This window comes from Ostrinia furnacalis, unplaced genomic scaffold (assembly GCF_004193835.3).
Source record: "Ostrinia furnacalis isolate ACB-3 unplaced genomic scaffold, ASM419383v2 OfSCF1340, whole genome shotgun sequence".
NCBI classification, from domain to species: domain Eukaryota; kingdom Metazoa; phylum Arthropoda; class Insecta; order Lepidoptera; family Crambidae; genus Ostrinia; species Ostrinia furnacalis.
This window is the reverse complement of record NW_021131579.1, coordinates 93,080-108,001: the sequence shown is the minus strand read 5'-3', so window position 1 is coordinate 108,001 and position 14,922 is coordinate 93,080. Positions and strand designations below refer to the sequence as shown.

General features: G+C 41.8%; 1 protein-coding gene across 1 annotated transcript in view; it reads right to left on the bottom strand.

The window, feature by feature from the left end:
- Ino80 (chromatin-remodeling ATPase INO80) overlaps nucleotides 1-13,748 on the bottom strand; it is a 30,189-nt gene extending 16,441 nt beyond the window's left edge. The window contains exons 1-10 of the mRNA XM_028303941.1: nucleotides 13,557-13,748; nucleotides 13,114-13,362; nucleotides 10,759-10,967; nucleotides 10,243-10,452; nucleotides 8,012-8,106; nucleotides 7,569-7,764; nucleotides 6,687-6,824; nucleotides 5,135-5,331; nucleotides 2,575-2,779; nucleotides 969-1,148 (exon numbers count right to left, since the gene is read on the bottom strand). Of these exons, the coding sequence (XP_028159742.1) occupies nucleotides 969-1,148; nucleotides 2,575-2,779; nucleotides 5,135-5,331; nucleotides 6,687-6,824; nucleotides 7,569-7,764; nucleotides 8,012-8,106; nucleotides 10,243-10,452; nucleotides 10,759-10,967; nucleotides 13,114-13,351 (1,668 nt within the window). The 5' untranslated portion in view covers nucleotides 13,352-13,362; nucleotides 13,557-13,748. The remainder of the gene's footprint in view (nucleotides 1-968; nucleotides 1,149-2,574; nucleotides 2,780-5,134; nucleotides 5,332-6,686; nucleotides 6,825-7,568; nucleotides 7,765-8,011; nucleotides 8,107-10,242; nucleotides 10,453-10,758; nucleotides 10,968-13,113; nucleotides 13,363-13,556) is intronic.
- Nucleotides 13,749-14,922: the final 1,174 nt, after the last annotated feature.

Sequence of the window (14,922 nt, the reverse complement as noted above, 5' to 3'; positions counted from 1 at the left end):
ACTTTGAAGTCGGGCACGAAGCGCTCCATCTCCTGCTGCCAGTTGTATAAATCAACAAACATGTTCACAAACATCTTCACAAAGTAACCATCACTTTGAAGTCGAGCACGAAGCGCTCCATCTCCTGCTGCCAATTGTATATTTCCACAAACATGTTCACAAAGTTACCCACCACTTTGAAGTCGGGCACGAAGCGCTCCATCTCCTGCTGCCATTTGTATATATCCACAAATATGTTCACAAAGTTACCCACCACTTTGAAGTCGAGCACGAAGCGCTCCATCTCCTGCTGCCAATTGTATATTTCCACAAACATGTTCACAAATATACCCACCACTTTGAAGTCGGGCACGAAGCGCTCCATCTCCTGCTGCCAGTTGTGCAGCGTGGAGGCGGGCGACACCACCAGGAAGGGGCCCCACACGCCCAGCCGCTCCGCCACGTGGCACAGGAACGCGATGCACTGCACTGTCTTACAAAGCCCATCTCGTGTGTTACACTTACTAGTGGTGCATTTCCACAAACATGTTGCCAAATGTTTGCGAAAACTTCTTCACAAAGTCACTCACCACTTTGAAGTCGGTTACGAAGCACTGTCAGTTGTGCGTTTACTTCTACGAACATTTGTACAAATATGTTGACAAATATTTGCGCAAACATATTCACAAAGCTACCCACCACTTTGAAGTCGGGCACGAAGCGCTCCATCTTCTGCTGCCAGTTGTATATTTCCACAATTATTTGCGCAAACATCTTCACAAATATTCTCACCATTTTTAAATCGGGCACGAAGCGCTTATCTCCTGCTGCTAGTTGTACGTATCCACAAATATGTTCACAAACATGTTACCAAAGTTACCCACCACTTTGAAGTCGCGCACAAAGCACTCCATCTCCTGCTGCCAGTTATATTTTTTCACAAACATGTTCACAATCATCTTCACAGAGTTACTCATAAAGTTACTCACCACTTTAAAGTCGGGCACGAAGCGCTCCATCTCCTGCTGCCAGTTGTGCAGCGTGGAGGCGGGCGACACCACCAGGAAGGGGCCCCACACGCCCAGGCGCTCCGCCACGTGGCACAGGAACGCGATGCATTGAACTGTCTTGCCGAGGCCCATCTCGTCGGCTAGGATGCCGCTGATGCCCTACAATAAAGATAAATGTGTTGAATATTACTGTACTTTTTAGTGTGTTAATAACATTAAGAGCGATTTCATACTTTCATCGATCCGAATCCGTAAAAAAAGGATCCAGTAAACACTAGACCAGTGGTTCCTAACCTTTAAGTAACGAGGGACCATTTTACCAAATTTCTGTGTTGTCAAGGACCACTTATATTTTTTTCAAAATCCTATGAAAGGGGAGGTCGATTTCTCGCCCACTGTGCGCCGTTTGCGTTGTGTTGACTCGACTCATCACGTCACGCCACTTGTTTATTACGATGTCTTCGTGGACCACTTGGAGTGCCTCCAGGGACCACCGGTTAAATACCACTGCGTGAAATCGGATTACGGAAATTGGATCCAGTGCCTACGATCATGACTGCTCTGGACCGTATTGTCACGGCTTCGAATCGGACGTAGTGCGAAACAACTCTAAGAATATCGAATATTTAACATGGCTGAAAGCTGACAACCAACCTTGAAAAACGGTGGTGCAAAAGAGAGCGCATCCGTCTTCAATAAATGGATTCTTCTTCAAGGATGAATTTCAGAAAATCCCTGTTCGGATGCCTCGCGTCATATTATTTATTCGGTTCAGTGTTTCAGCTGTGCTTTGGCTGAGTCAGTCAGCAACAGTTTCCTTACAGAATTAGGGTGATCGCTATAGTAATTAGCCAATACATAGTTATAGGCCAACTTGCCTAAAATGAAAAAAAAAACAAGCCTAATGGAAGTTATTAAGAGAGGAAAAGAGACAAATATTTTTTCTGAGCAATACGCAATCCAATGTAGTATTAGTATTTTTGTCTCTTACTTATTAACAATCAAATATGCCAATAAATAACTATGTATAGGCCAATTACTATAGCAATCACCTATTTAATTCCTACCTGGTCGTAGAGGTTGGCGAGCCAGTTCATGCCCTTCAGCTGGTAGCCCTTGAGCGTGCCGCGGAAGATGGCGGGCTGGTCGTGGTCGCCGGGCGCGCGCTCCGGCTCGCCCGCGCCTCAGCCTCGAATTTAGCGGGCAGCGGGGCGGGAGCGGCGGCGGCGCGGGAGCGGGGCGGGCAACGCAGACCCGTTCTCGAAACAAGCGGGCAGCTCGTGCGGCGCTTTAGCGGCGAAGTGTTGTGTTCGGGGTTGTGTTGTCGAGATATTTGTTTTTATTCGCAAGCGAAATGTCTGAACAACGGCGACAATTTTATTTCGATTCAAATTTATTCCTAACGCTCGATTTATTGTGGGCAAAAGAAGGAGTGCGCTGCCCGCTCGTTGCCCGCTCCCGCGGCGCAGTTTTCGAGAACCGGTCTATTTGATTTTACGCATAAGATCCTGCCGCTCCCGCGCCGCTACCGCCGCCGCCCCGCTGCCCGCTAAATTCGAGGCTGAGGCGTGGAACATGTTCCTACCTGGTCGTAGAGGTTGGCGAGCCAGTTCATGCCCTTCAGCTGGTAGCCCTTGAGCGTGCCGCGGAAGATGGCGGGCTGGTCGTGGTCGCCGGGCGCGCGCTCTGGCTCGCCCGCGCCCGCCGCCGCGTCGAATAGCTGCGTGCGCGCGCGTTCCGCGTGGAAGGCCTCGCGTGCGTTGCGCGACGCGCGCGCTTTCATCGCGTCGCTGGAGAAAGAAATGACAATTGATTCCAGTGATAAAGGCAGGTAAGGCTGCGTGTCCACCAGATTCATTTGTCTCGCCTCGGTAAATGAAGCGATTACAATACCCGGCGATAAATATTGCACATCGACCTTTAGAAAGAGACAATCGGCTAATTTCGGTTTCGTAGAGCGTTATCACTGTCGCACTTGAACAATGACTGACAATGACGTTTTGTCAAAGTGTAAACAAACTTTATTAAAGATTTTGTGAATTTTGCTAAAAACTTTTTATAGTCGTGAAAGAAAAGTGGTTCACAATGTGTTAAAGTATTTGTCGAAGAGAAATATAAGGGGTTCGGACAATATTTTCATTGAATAATGTTTTGTCAATCGTATAGGTAGTGTGCGACAGAGATAACGCTCTACGAGCCGATTGTCTCTTTCCAAAGGTCGATGTGCAATATTTATTGACGGGTACTGAATATTGGTTCATTACAAACACATTGACTCGCTACGCATCCTCGCACATCTCTGGTGGAAACGCAGTCTAAAGATGATAACCGCTTATCGCGGGGCGCATCTAAGGCCTACTGGAAAGGGTCTAAATACTGAATGCTTTGACTTTGAAAAAATATCCTAAAGCTCAGTTCAAAAAATATCAAAACCATGAAGTAAGCGTCCGCTCCGCCTGTGATCAGCAACTGGTGCGACATTGCCCCTCTACTAGCTACTACGCCTTTTTGGTCAGCAAGTGTGCGACGTTGCCGCTCCGCTAGCCGCTTTACCTGTCATAGTGGTCGATGCCCGCCAGGCGCAGGTCGCGGTCCCCATCTAACGGCCGAATACTGAAACGCCATTTAAATATTTGACGGCTTCTCAAATAGTTAAGCAGCTCCTAAACTTACATTTCGCATACTCAAAACAATATCTGAGCAGTTCTCAATTTTTAAGCACCTCTCAAATTAAGTTGCACTCAAACGCCACTTAAATGAATTTTCGCATACTGAAACGCCATTCAACGCTAAGCATTACTCAAACAACTGTCAAATCGTCTTAAGCAGCTGTTAAATTTGAGAGTGCTTGCGCGGTATCTTAAATCCTATTCTTATACCTAAATCGACCTAAATAGTGGTAAATAATGTGTGTCATCGTTATCATTTCTTTCGAGGCTCGAGGAAATACCTAGATCTAATCGCAGGAACGCAATAATGCTGAACGCTATTGAAAAATATTATTATAATGACATGCAATTCCGAGCGAGGTTCCGCATCTCTAAAGAAACGGTGTTGTGTCTGGATTCATAATTTGGAAGCTCTTTGAAACCCCGCACCAAACGCCATACAACCAGTGGACCAAATACTTATTATAACCCTACTGTTCTACGCAACGGGAAGTTATGAACGTGTACTAGGTGATATCTTCCACATCGAACAGCCAACTGTGCATCGTATAGTGCACAAAGTAACAACCAAAATAGCTGCTATGAAATCGCTTTACATAAACATGATTACTTCTGAGGAATAATATGGGGACATCGCATAGTAGCATTTCCAAGAGTTGTTGATTTGTCAATTTGATGCTCTGTCAACAATGATAAATGTCAATTGTGGTTACGTTTCGGTCCACGATCGCCACTTAATAGATTTCAACAATAAAAAGTATCACCTTTAAAATTATTTTTTTAATTAAATAAAAATGCAAGCATTAATTTTTTTATATGATAAAACGAGATTTATGTATAATAGAAACTAAAAATAAACTGTTGTATGTTAAGTTGATTGAGTAATATTTCCATAAAAGACAATACATAACCAAACGATGCTGCGTGTAATGGATAAAAAACGTAAAGTTATCATTTGTGTAAATGAAAACATACTTTTTTTGGTAAATGTTGCCATTATGTAAACATTTGAGAGCTGCTTAGCTGATCACGGCTTCAAATCCGTTGAGTGGCGTTTGAGAATACAATTTAAAATTGAAGGATACTTAAATTTAGGAGCCCGTCAGCTGAGTGACAGATTTGAGTAGTGTTTCAGTATTCGGCCGTAACTGCCGCAGGATGCGATCTACCCCTGTAGCTAAAGCCTGGTCCGTGAGCACATAGAATCCCGTCCAATGGCCCCAAGCTACCCATCCCTATCGCTCGCGCGTAATTATGTTGCTGTCGCGCTCGCACACTCACTGCGGGCGCCCGTCGCACAGTCGCGACAGCAATATAATTACGCGCGAGCGATAGGGATGGGTAGCTTGGGGTCATTGGACGGGATTCTACATGCTCACGGACCAGGCTTTAGCAATGGTACGACGTTGCCGCTCCGCTAGCCACTCCGCCTGTGGGCAGAAAGTGTGCGACGTTACCGCTCCGCTAACCGCTAACCTGTCATAGTGGTCGATGCCCGCCAGCCTTGGGTCACGATCTTCATCCAACTGCCGCAAGATACGATCGGCGCCGCTGTCACCGTCCTCCGCTGAACTCAGCTTGCGTTGCATAAAGTGAGCATATAACTCCGTCTGCGTAATCAGGAAGTTGAGCTTGCGACGTTGCCGCTTCGCCTCCATCAGTTCTACGTCCATCTGGGAACAAAGATTGGAGTTAAATAAATATGTTTGTAGACTGTATTAAGACAATCTTAACCCATTTATTAGACAAGTGTCATTTACATCATCATGACGACCCCTCTGCGACAGCCCCTTCCCGCAATTTTGATAAAGTCACGTGGACGTCTCACCTAATTTACCTCTCTCACTCTCTCTCATAGTCCCTCTCTTTTTCTCTCACTCCCTATCCTATTCTCTCTCCTACTCCCTATCTATCTCTCTCTCTCACACACACACTCCCTATCTCGCTCTCTCTCTCACACTCCCTATATCGCTCTCTCTTTCACTTCCTATCTCACTTTCTTTCTCTATCTCTCACACTCCTCCCCCCCTCTCTTACTCCGTCTCTCTCTATCTCTTACTCCCTATCTCGCTCTCTCACACTGCCTATCCCGCTCTCTCACAGTCCCTATCTCGCTCTCTCGCACTCCCTATCTCGCTCTCTTACACTCCCTATCTCTCTTTTTCCACTTTCTCAGTATTTATTGAGATTGATACTATAGTCTGGTCGCGTTCGCACACTCACTGCGGGCAGCAATATAACTACGCGCGAGCGATAAGGATGGGTAGCTTGGGGTCATTGGACAAAATTCTACGTGCTCCGAGACCGGGCTTTACCTTCCTCTGCTCCTCGGCCTCCTTCTCCATGCGGCGACGGGTCTCCCTCTCGGCGCGGTCGTAGCGGCGCCAGTACGCTTGCATCTCGCGGCTGAGGCGCTTGCACCGCCATACTGTCTCTTTCATGTTCTTTTGAGACTATGTCTATACTAATATTATAAATGCGAAAGTAACTCTGTCTGTCTGTCTCTCTTTCACGCCAAAACCACTGAACCGATTTTGATGAAATTTGGCATAGATAGTGAGTCCCGGGAAAGGACATAGGATAGTTTTTATCCCGGTTTTTGAAATAGGGACGCGCGCGATAAAGTTTTTCTGTGACAGACAAAACTTCATGCGGGCGAAGCCGCGGGCGGAAAGCTAGTAAAAAATAAATGACGACCCTCTGCGACAGCGCCTTTTCCCGCAACCTTGATAAAGTCACGTGGACGTCTCTCCTAATTTACCTCTCTCACAGTCCCTCTCTTTGATTCCCGCTCTCTCTTTCATCCCTATCTTACTCTTACTCTTCCTGTCTTTCTAGCTCCCTTCTCTCTCTTCCCTCACTCTCTCTCTCTCACTCCCTAATTTTCTCCCATCTCTTTCACTCCCTATCTCTCTCTCTCTCTCTCACACACACACACACACACACACACACACACCCTATCTCTCTCTTTGTCCCTCTCTCTTTTTCTCACTCTCTCTCTTTCAATATTAATTGAGTTTAATACTACCTTCCTCTGCTCCTCGGCCTCCTTCTCCATGCGGCGACGGGTCTCCCTCTCGGCGCGGTCGTAGCGGCGCCAGTACGCTTGCATCTCGCGGCTGAGGCGCTTGCACCGCCATACTGTCTCTTTCATGTTCTTTTGAGACTGTGGACAAGAAACACTTTATAGCTAAGTTTTACTAACTTGGAGGGTTAAGGAAGGATGTGTGTTTTAAGTCGAAAATGCAGATTGTTAATTTGACTATGTTTTCTTATAATTAGTCGCCTCTGTTCAAATACTTCAGACATAGAACACATAGAAATACAGAGAAACTATTTGTGTAGGGTAGGTAGTGTAGGCACATTAATACAATTTAGAAACAGAGTGGTACAAAAATAGATTAAAACTGTGAAAACAAGTACCTATACATGACAAATTAGCAGTGAAATGATTTTGACTTATTTGAAAAAATGAAGCACAAATCAAGCCTAAAATTCGAGCCAATAGAAGTTAAGTGGATTGTCTAAGAAATAAAGATGAATAACATTAACACTGAACTGCACAAGTATCTAAAGCCTGGTCCGTGAGCACGTAGAATTTTGTCCAATGACCCCAAGTTGTTGTCCAATGTTGCTGTCGCGCTCGCACACTCACTGCAGGCGGCGATGCCTCATTCATACGGTCTCCCAACATGGCACAGGTAGCTTGGGGTCATTGGACAACATTCTACGTGCTCACGGACCAGGCTTTAGTAAATGTACCTTTGGTTGCAAGTCCATAATATGTGTGTAGGATACTCAGACAGTTCATCAAACTCTGACTCAGTATTATTTTTTTTAAGATTTTTTACATGATATTCGTGTCAAACAAAGTTTTTCTATTTCTATATTAATCACACACTTACGCTACCTGCATGGCGACGTGTCTCCAGTGCTTGCAGCACAGTGTGGCCAGTCGTTTCCTCTGCAGTAAGACTTCCCTGTGCGTAGCCGTGCGCGCCCTTTGCACTTTGCCCAGCTCTTTCTTTACTAATAACAGCCAGTGCCGTCGGCGCCGCGCAGTTAGGGCTTCTGGACTCTTTAGTGTCGATAGTTTTTTGCGGCCTCTGTACAATGAAAAATTTAAGGCTTTGAAATGCATGCTTAGTGTATTAAGTGGTCATTTACTGCCTATGTCATAATCTAGGCATTGTCATTTAAATTATGAAATATCATTAGGCTAAGCCTTGAAGATAAGGCCATTTTTAAGGATGACATAGAAACAAATTTTATAACTTCAAATATTTACAAATATTTATACAGTGTTTCTACACTAAGGTATAATATAAGCAATCATTTTAAAGTTATTCTTACCTAACTCCAGGTTTGTCAATTGGTACATTATATTCTTCTGCATCAGTTTCCTGTTTGATATTTCGTAACTGATCTTCCCAGTCTACTCCATCAGGCTAAAAAATAATTTCATATTAGTAGTAGGTATCCAGTTCAAATATAACAAATATTTCTATTCTTCAATTACAATAAACTCTACAAGGGAATTGATATATTTGGTGTATTCTTTACAAAATTAAGGGTACAAGTTGTAAAGTATGTGTAAGCTGCAACATTACTCTTTCTGTGATTCCTATGATCTGATCAGGAAACATATTTTTGAAGCAATCAAATAACTACTTCCTTTATAATCTACAATTAATATAGAGGTATCCACAAATAGTGTGTGCTTTGAGCAATTTACAAAGAAGAATCTAAGACATTCTAATGGTGCGTCCACACTGGGCGAACGGGCTCGCGCGGCAAACTCGACATCCTGCTCACTCAAGAGCAGGGTGAGCAGGATGACCAGCATGCCGCACGAGCCCGTTCGCCCAGTGTGGACCCACCATAAGAACTTGGACATGTAAGAAATCCACTTTTGGTATTGTTTTTAACTGTAAAAACATACACTCGCGAGCAAAACTATGGAATCACTTACATGAAGTTGTTTCCACGCGAACTTGTGTACTAACGAATTTGTTAGTAACAAAAAAAGTGGCACCATTTTAAAGATTAAACTTTTATCTTTAAATTGATACCAAAGTCATTTAAATCATACCAGTATTTAAAAAGATATCCCGGCTGATGTGAAGAAGTAACGAAAAAGACATGTATGAACTGTTTGATACGTTGCGAGTTGCGGCCTATTTAGCCCCTATAAAAGCACGCGTTTTTAGATTTTTGCTTTCACACGTTGATTCATACACATCTCCGCTTCTTTTGACACTTTACCTGGGATTCTACACCTTCAGAAGCAGCACAAATCGTTGCACTATTGCAAGAAAGGCTCAGCCAGCGGGCTGTCGCACGTCAGCGCCACATAAGCCAGTCCTGGGTTTCGAAAGTTTCAAGACGCTTTCGGGAGACTAGTGGCTTTATCCCGAGACCAAGTTCTGAACAGCGCCGGCGCACATCGCAGAGGGAAGACCGTTTTTTCATGTCAACCTCTCTATGAAATCGTCATTTGACTGGAATCGATGTCCATCAAGAGCTCAGAAATGTTCGTAAGATAGCTGTTAGCGAGTGGTCAGTTCGTCTAAGATATAAGCAATAGAATTTGACTCCAAAAAGGCCTGCCACAGGCTCGAAACTGACGGCAGGTCACCGATAAGGACCCTTTCAATTTGCTCGTACACATCTCGATGGGAAGGCGAGTAATGGAGGCGAGTTCTGTTCTCCGATGAATGCAAACTGTGTTTGCAGGGCAGCAGTCGAAGAGGTCGGGTTTATAGGCGGCCTGAGGAGCGATTTGTGCAGTGCTGGTTCGCTGAAACAGTGGCTTATGGGGGTGGCTTGCTCGACTTAACATCGAGATGTGTACGAGCAAATTGAAAGCGTGCTTATCGGTGACCTGCCGTCAGTTTCGAGCCTGTGGCAGGCCTTTTTGGAGTTAAATTCTATTGCTTATGTCTTAGACAAACTGTCTACTCGCTAACAGCTATCCTACGAACATTTCTGAGCTCTTACTGGACGTCGATTCCAGTCAAATGACGATTTCATAGAGAGGTTGACATGAAAAAACGGTCTTCCCTCTGCGATGTGCGCCGGCGCTGTTCAGAACTTGGTCTCGGGATAAAGTCACCAGTCTCCCGAAAGCGTCTTAAAACTTTCGAAACCCAGGACTGGCTTATGTGGCGCTGACGTGCGACAGCTCGCTGGCTGAGCCCTTCTTGCAATAGTGCAACGATTTGTGCTGCTTCTGAAGGTGTAGAATCCCAGGTAAAGTGTCAAAAGAAGCGGAGATGTGTATGAATCAACGTGTGAAAGCAAAAATCCGAAAACGCGTGCTTTTATAAGGGGTAAATAGGCCGCAACTCGCGACGTATCAAACAGTTCATAGATGTCTTTTTCGTTACTTCTTCACATCAGCCGGGATATCTTTTTAAATACTGGTGTGATTTAAATGAATTTGGTATCAATTTAAAGATTAAAGTTTAATCTTTAAAATGGTGCCACTTTTTTTGTTCGTGACAAATTCGTTAGTACACAAGTTCGCGTGGAAACAACTTCATGTAAGTGATTCCATACTTTTGCTCGCGAGTGTAGTTTACCATATTGTCACCAACATCAGTACAGGGCCGCGTCTCCCTAGCTCGGCCTCTCCTAGACTTGGCCATGCCTCTGGTGGACCCGCGCTCAGACGGGCGCCCGCGCCGCCCCCTCGTGGCCGGAGGAGGCGGCACGGACCTACTCATCCTCCGCTCTGGGTATCGGTCGATGGTTGACATGATACCAGCTCCGTAGTACATGTAGCGGGAGTTCTAGAAGTTTGGAATCTAATTAGATTTATTTCATCTTATTTCCAAAATGATATCCATGGACTTGTTATGATTTAAAAAATTAATTTTCAAAGGAAACAAACTTTTAGAGTAAAGAAACCAGTAAATAAATGGAGTGCAAAAAAAATCAGACAATCATCATCATCTATAACAATTGTACCAATAATTTGTAACTTAATTTAATTTGGAATCAATGTATGTCTTTCTTTATTATGTTGTATACTGTATTTATTTATTATGATGGTAGATTATGATATCTTACTCTTATTAGAAGTTTATATCACTTACCCCAGGGTCTTTATAGTATTTCCTGGCATATTTATTTTGGAATCTCCTTTCTTTTAGTATTCTCTGTAGCCTTAGCTCTTTCCCTTCAGGTGTCTCCTCATCATCACTGCTTGTGTCAGGCCCAGATGACAGTAAGACATCTCGTATCCACTCTCTCTCCTCCCCCACAGACGCCAAGTTATATAAGCGGAGACGGTCACTCTGACGTTCTACAAAAATACATTACAAATGTTATATGATGTATGTNATACATATAAAATTTACATATAAAATTCAAATTTTTGCGTCATCTATGTTTTGAAGTAGATGATTCTGTCTCTACCGATTCTGACTCATCAACATCAGCTCAAGAAATATTTGACAATATTTATATTAATAAGGCCAAACGCAATTTATTTTGAAATTTTGAAGACTGTACTACTAGAATTTAAGTTTAATGTTTTGTTTTGTTTATTTAACCTCGTAAGACCGAAGAGTAAATTTTGTCGACTTCTAAGTATCGCCGAATGTGCTTTCAGAAGAACGAATATTTTGAAGTAGTAAACGCCGAGCACTTCGAGTAAAAAAATTTCTATGTTAGAGATTTTATTTTGCATTCATATTTTCAGGGGCCCTATATAATAGTGCATAGAGCTTATTTTAGGTGAAAAATAATAAAAAAATGATTTCTCTTAAAAGAACATTCGGTATTACAAACTTTAAATAGGAAAAGTAAATAAATTGTATTTTATACTTTAAAGTGAAACATAAATATAACCTTCTTAATAAATTAATACTACATAAAGATACAATAATTATATTAATAAATGTAACTGAAAAGGTACAACGGTTTTAATTTTATTTAATGTTTCATAATTAGTACTTTTAAAAGTACTATCGGTTTTATAACATACACTAATGATAGGTTAAAATGTATAAGAAGTAAAGTGAATATTCATGTTAATTATAATATTTACTAAACTAAAAATCAGAACGTTCTCATGGTAAATTTTCTCAATCATATCATAATTTTAATAGTCCAATACTCAATCCCATCTCAATAGAAAAAATATACAAAAATAAAACTTTCACCATCAAGACCGAATGTTCCTTGCAAAGAACTATTATTTTCAAACGAAAGAAAATCTAACAAAACTACTTCAAATTGGGAAAAATAATTTTTTTGCTTGTTTAGCAGTATTTTAACTTAAATTATACTGGTCAGTATTGCAATTAAACTACGTTTACGTGAAGAAAAAAAATTAATCGTACATCACGGCTTCTCGGACGAACCACCTTGTCAAAGAAAAATGATAATTTGACAGTGACATTTTGTTTTTTTTATATTAATAAGTTCGGATACCTGATTTTGAATACTTTAAGCCATAGACTATCACTCTTTTTTTTCGATAGGCGCGAATTTTTTAACTTAAATTTATCGCTAAAGTTTTAGTTCCTCTGAAGGCACATCCGGCGATACTTCGAAATCACCTCCGAAAATGTCTCGGCGTTACTGACTACAAAGTTTCAGTTCCTTCTGAGGCACATCCGGGCTTACGAGGTTAAAGCCTATTTTGTCATTTTAAAATTGATTATTTTGTTTTAAGATACTGGGCAATTACTGTGCTTTGATGTGGGCAATTAGTGTAAGTAATGGGCAATGACTGTACTTTTTGGGCGATTTTAAATTTATTTCAATATTTTCTAAGTTACTTAAGTTTTAACTAAGAACTGTTAATATTCTGTTTAACAGTTTATTGAGTTATAAGAAAAAAGTCATAAATGGTCGATAATTAAAATACTTTCTTTAATTTTTCATCTCAATGTGTTTGAAATCTTTAAGTGGGCAATAGCTATACGGTTTACCCTATGAATGAATAAAATTTGTGAATCCCAACTAATCCCAACGAATATTATAAATGCGAAAGTAACTCTGTCTGTCTGTCTGTCTGTTACGCTTTCCCGCTTAAACCTCGCAACCGATTTTGATGAAATTTGGCATAGAGATAGTTAGAGTCCCGGGAAAGAACATAGGATAGTTTTTATCCCGGTTTTTGAAACAGGGATGCGCGCGATAAAGTTTTTCTGTGACAGACAAAATTCCACGCGGGCGAAGCCGTGGGCGGAAAGCTAGTTTTAAATAAATAGCCATAGGTCTTGTAAACAGAAAAAAAGATGGTTTCAATCAGTCAACTTATTATTTAGGTAAGTTTTAAACACCTGTGTTGTTATGATAAGAAATCAAAGCAAAAGGCTTGAAAATTATACTAGTTTCTGACATAAAACCATGTACATTCAAATAAAAACAGTGATTGCAGCTGGTTTACAAAGTGCACTTAATCAGGCTGATAAGAAAACTCAAAACAACATACTGACCTTGCTTAGTGGTCACTACACCATGCACCAGGCGGTCTCCTTTGGACATCTCACTGGTAATATACCTAAACTCAGGGTCATCTTCGCTGTCGGAATCGTCATCAGAGTTCAGGATCCTTTCTACCTGGCTCACAAACGGGACCACATCCAGGGCTGCCTCCAGCCGTTGCATGTGCACTGGCCGAGCCACCTCATGACGTTTGAGCACCGTTTTACCCACAACAGCCTTCTCATTCATTGTGGACGAGTCTAAAAGAAAATGATCTCTAATGATACTCAATCACGCAAACAGAAAATAACCTTTTCCAAGGCAAACTACCACTTATTCGCAGGCAAAAATAAAACAAAACACCAACGAGTCATCGATAAACGCGGTCGCACCTTTGCTATCACATACGAAACGCAAATAATCCGAATATCATTTCCTCGAAGAGGGCACTTACCGCGAAGTTGGACATACACAAATGTGTTTTTCGCAGAGTGATTACTTAACACAAAATTCCATTGCCTTCACAAAATGGCGCATGAGAATATTCGACAAATCGCTGTCAATGTCGCCGCCCGAGCAGCGCACATTACTACTCATTTCATATTTGAGCTTGAAAAAACACGAACCCGCCATAATTATTGTGGAGATTTGACACATTCGATTACAACTTAGGCCGTCATTCATTGGTAGATCGGCAATGGGACGTAGAAAAGACCAATCAATGTAGAGTCGCGAATAAACAACCAATCAACACTACCTCAATCAGACAAAACGTAATTGGAAACAAACTTACTATGAAAACATAATGCGTTCATTGCAATAAATTTTAATAATTAAATTTTAATACAAAGAAAAAATCATATTTATAAGCCATCCTGAGAAATTCGCTAATGCCAGACTAAAAAATTATTAAGTTAACTGATAATAATTAATGAGCTGATTCCATTTTATTGCTATAAAAGATATGGTATCATTTACCGGTATCTTATGTACTAAATGGGTACAACATTATTCTTAACCTTTCGCTCCCCATCAATCAATCCTAATGTGGATTGAAATTGACCCATGATCATGATTAATTTGTCCAGCAGTGGACGTCATTTGGCTGAAACAACAACAACATGATTAATTATGGGAAGCGGGAGTAAATTGAGTTCAGTTTCAGATTGTAAGAATTTGACAAATATAAGCGTAGAGCGTACTTATTATAAGTAAAATATTAGGTCGCACATCGGGAGTTGAGGCCATAAACACTGTTAAACACAAGCAAAGATTTATTATTATTATTCTATTTAATAACTTCAGTGATGCGTATTTAAAACACAGACACTGTGCCCCGATTACGCTAATTTTTAACGTTTCCAATACAGACGCGCTTCTTCGATTTCTAAGATTCTGCGATACGGGTTTGTCAAAACAGCTGACGTCCGGGCATGTTGAACATGAAAATTTTTAGCGTATTCGGGGCCCAGGACCCCGATTACGGTAACTTTTAACGTCAACAATCCAGACACGCTTCTCGATTCTGCGATACGATTGGTCGTTCAACAGCGTACGTCAGCTGTTTTGACCAATCGTATCGCAGAATCGAGAAGCGTGTCTGGATTGTTGACGTTAAAAGTTACCGTAATCGGGTCTCTGGTTTCGCCAATATCAAGTGTTTAATGAGACACGGTGGACAGTAGTATCTGTGTGTTTTCTGCGCTGACGTCTTTTACCGTATTTTTAAAGTAACAATATCTCATCGCTTATATACTATCAGCAACAGTGTTAACTGCCCATTGCTGGTCATGCCCCGTTCTATCGCAAAGAATCACCAT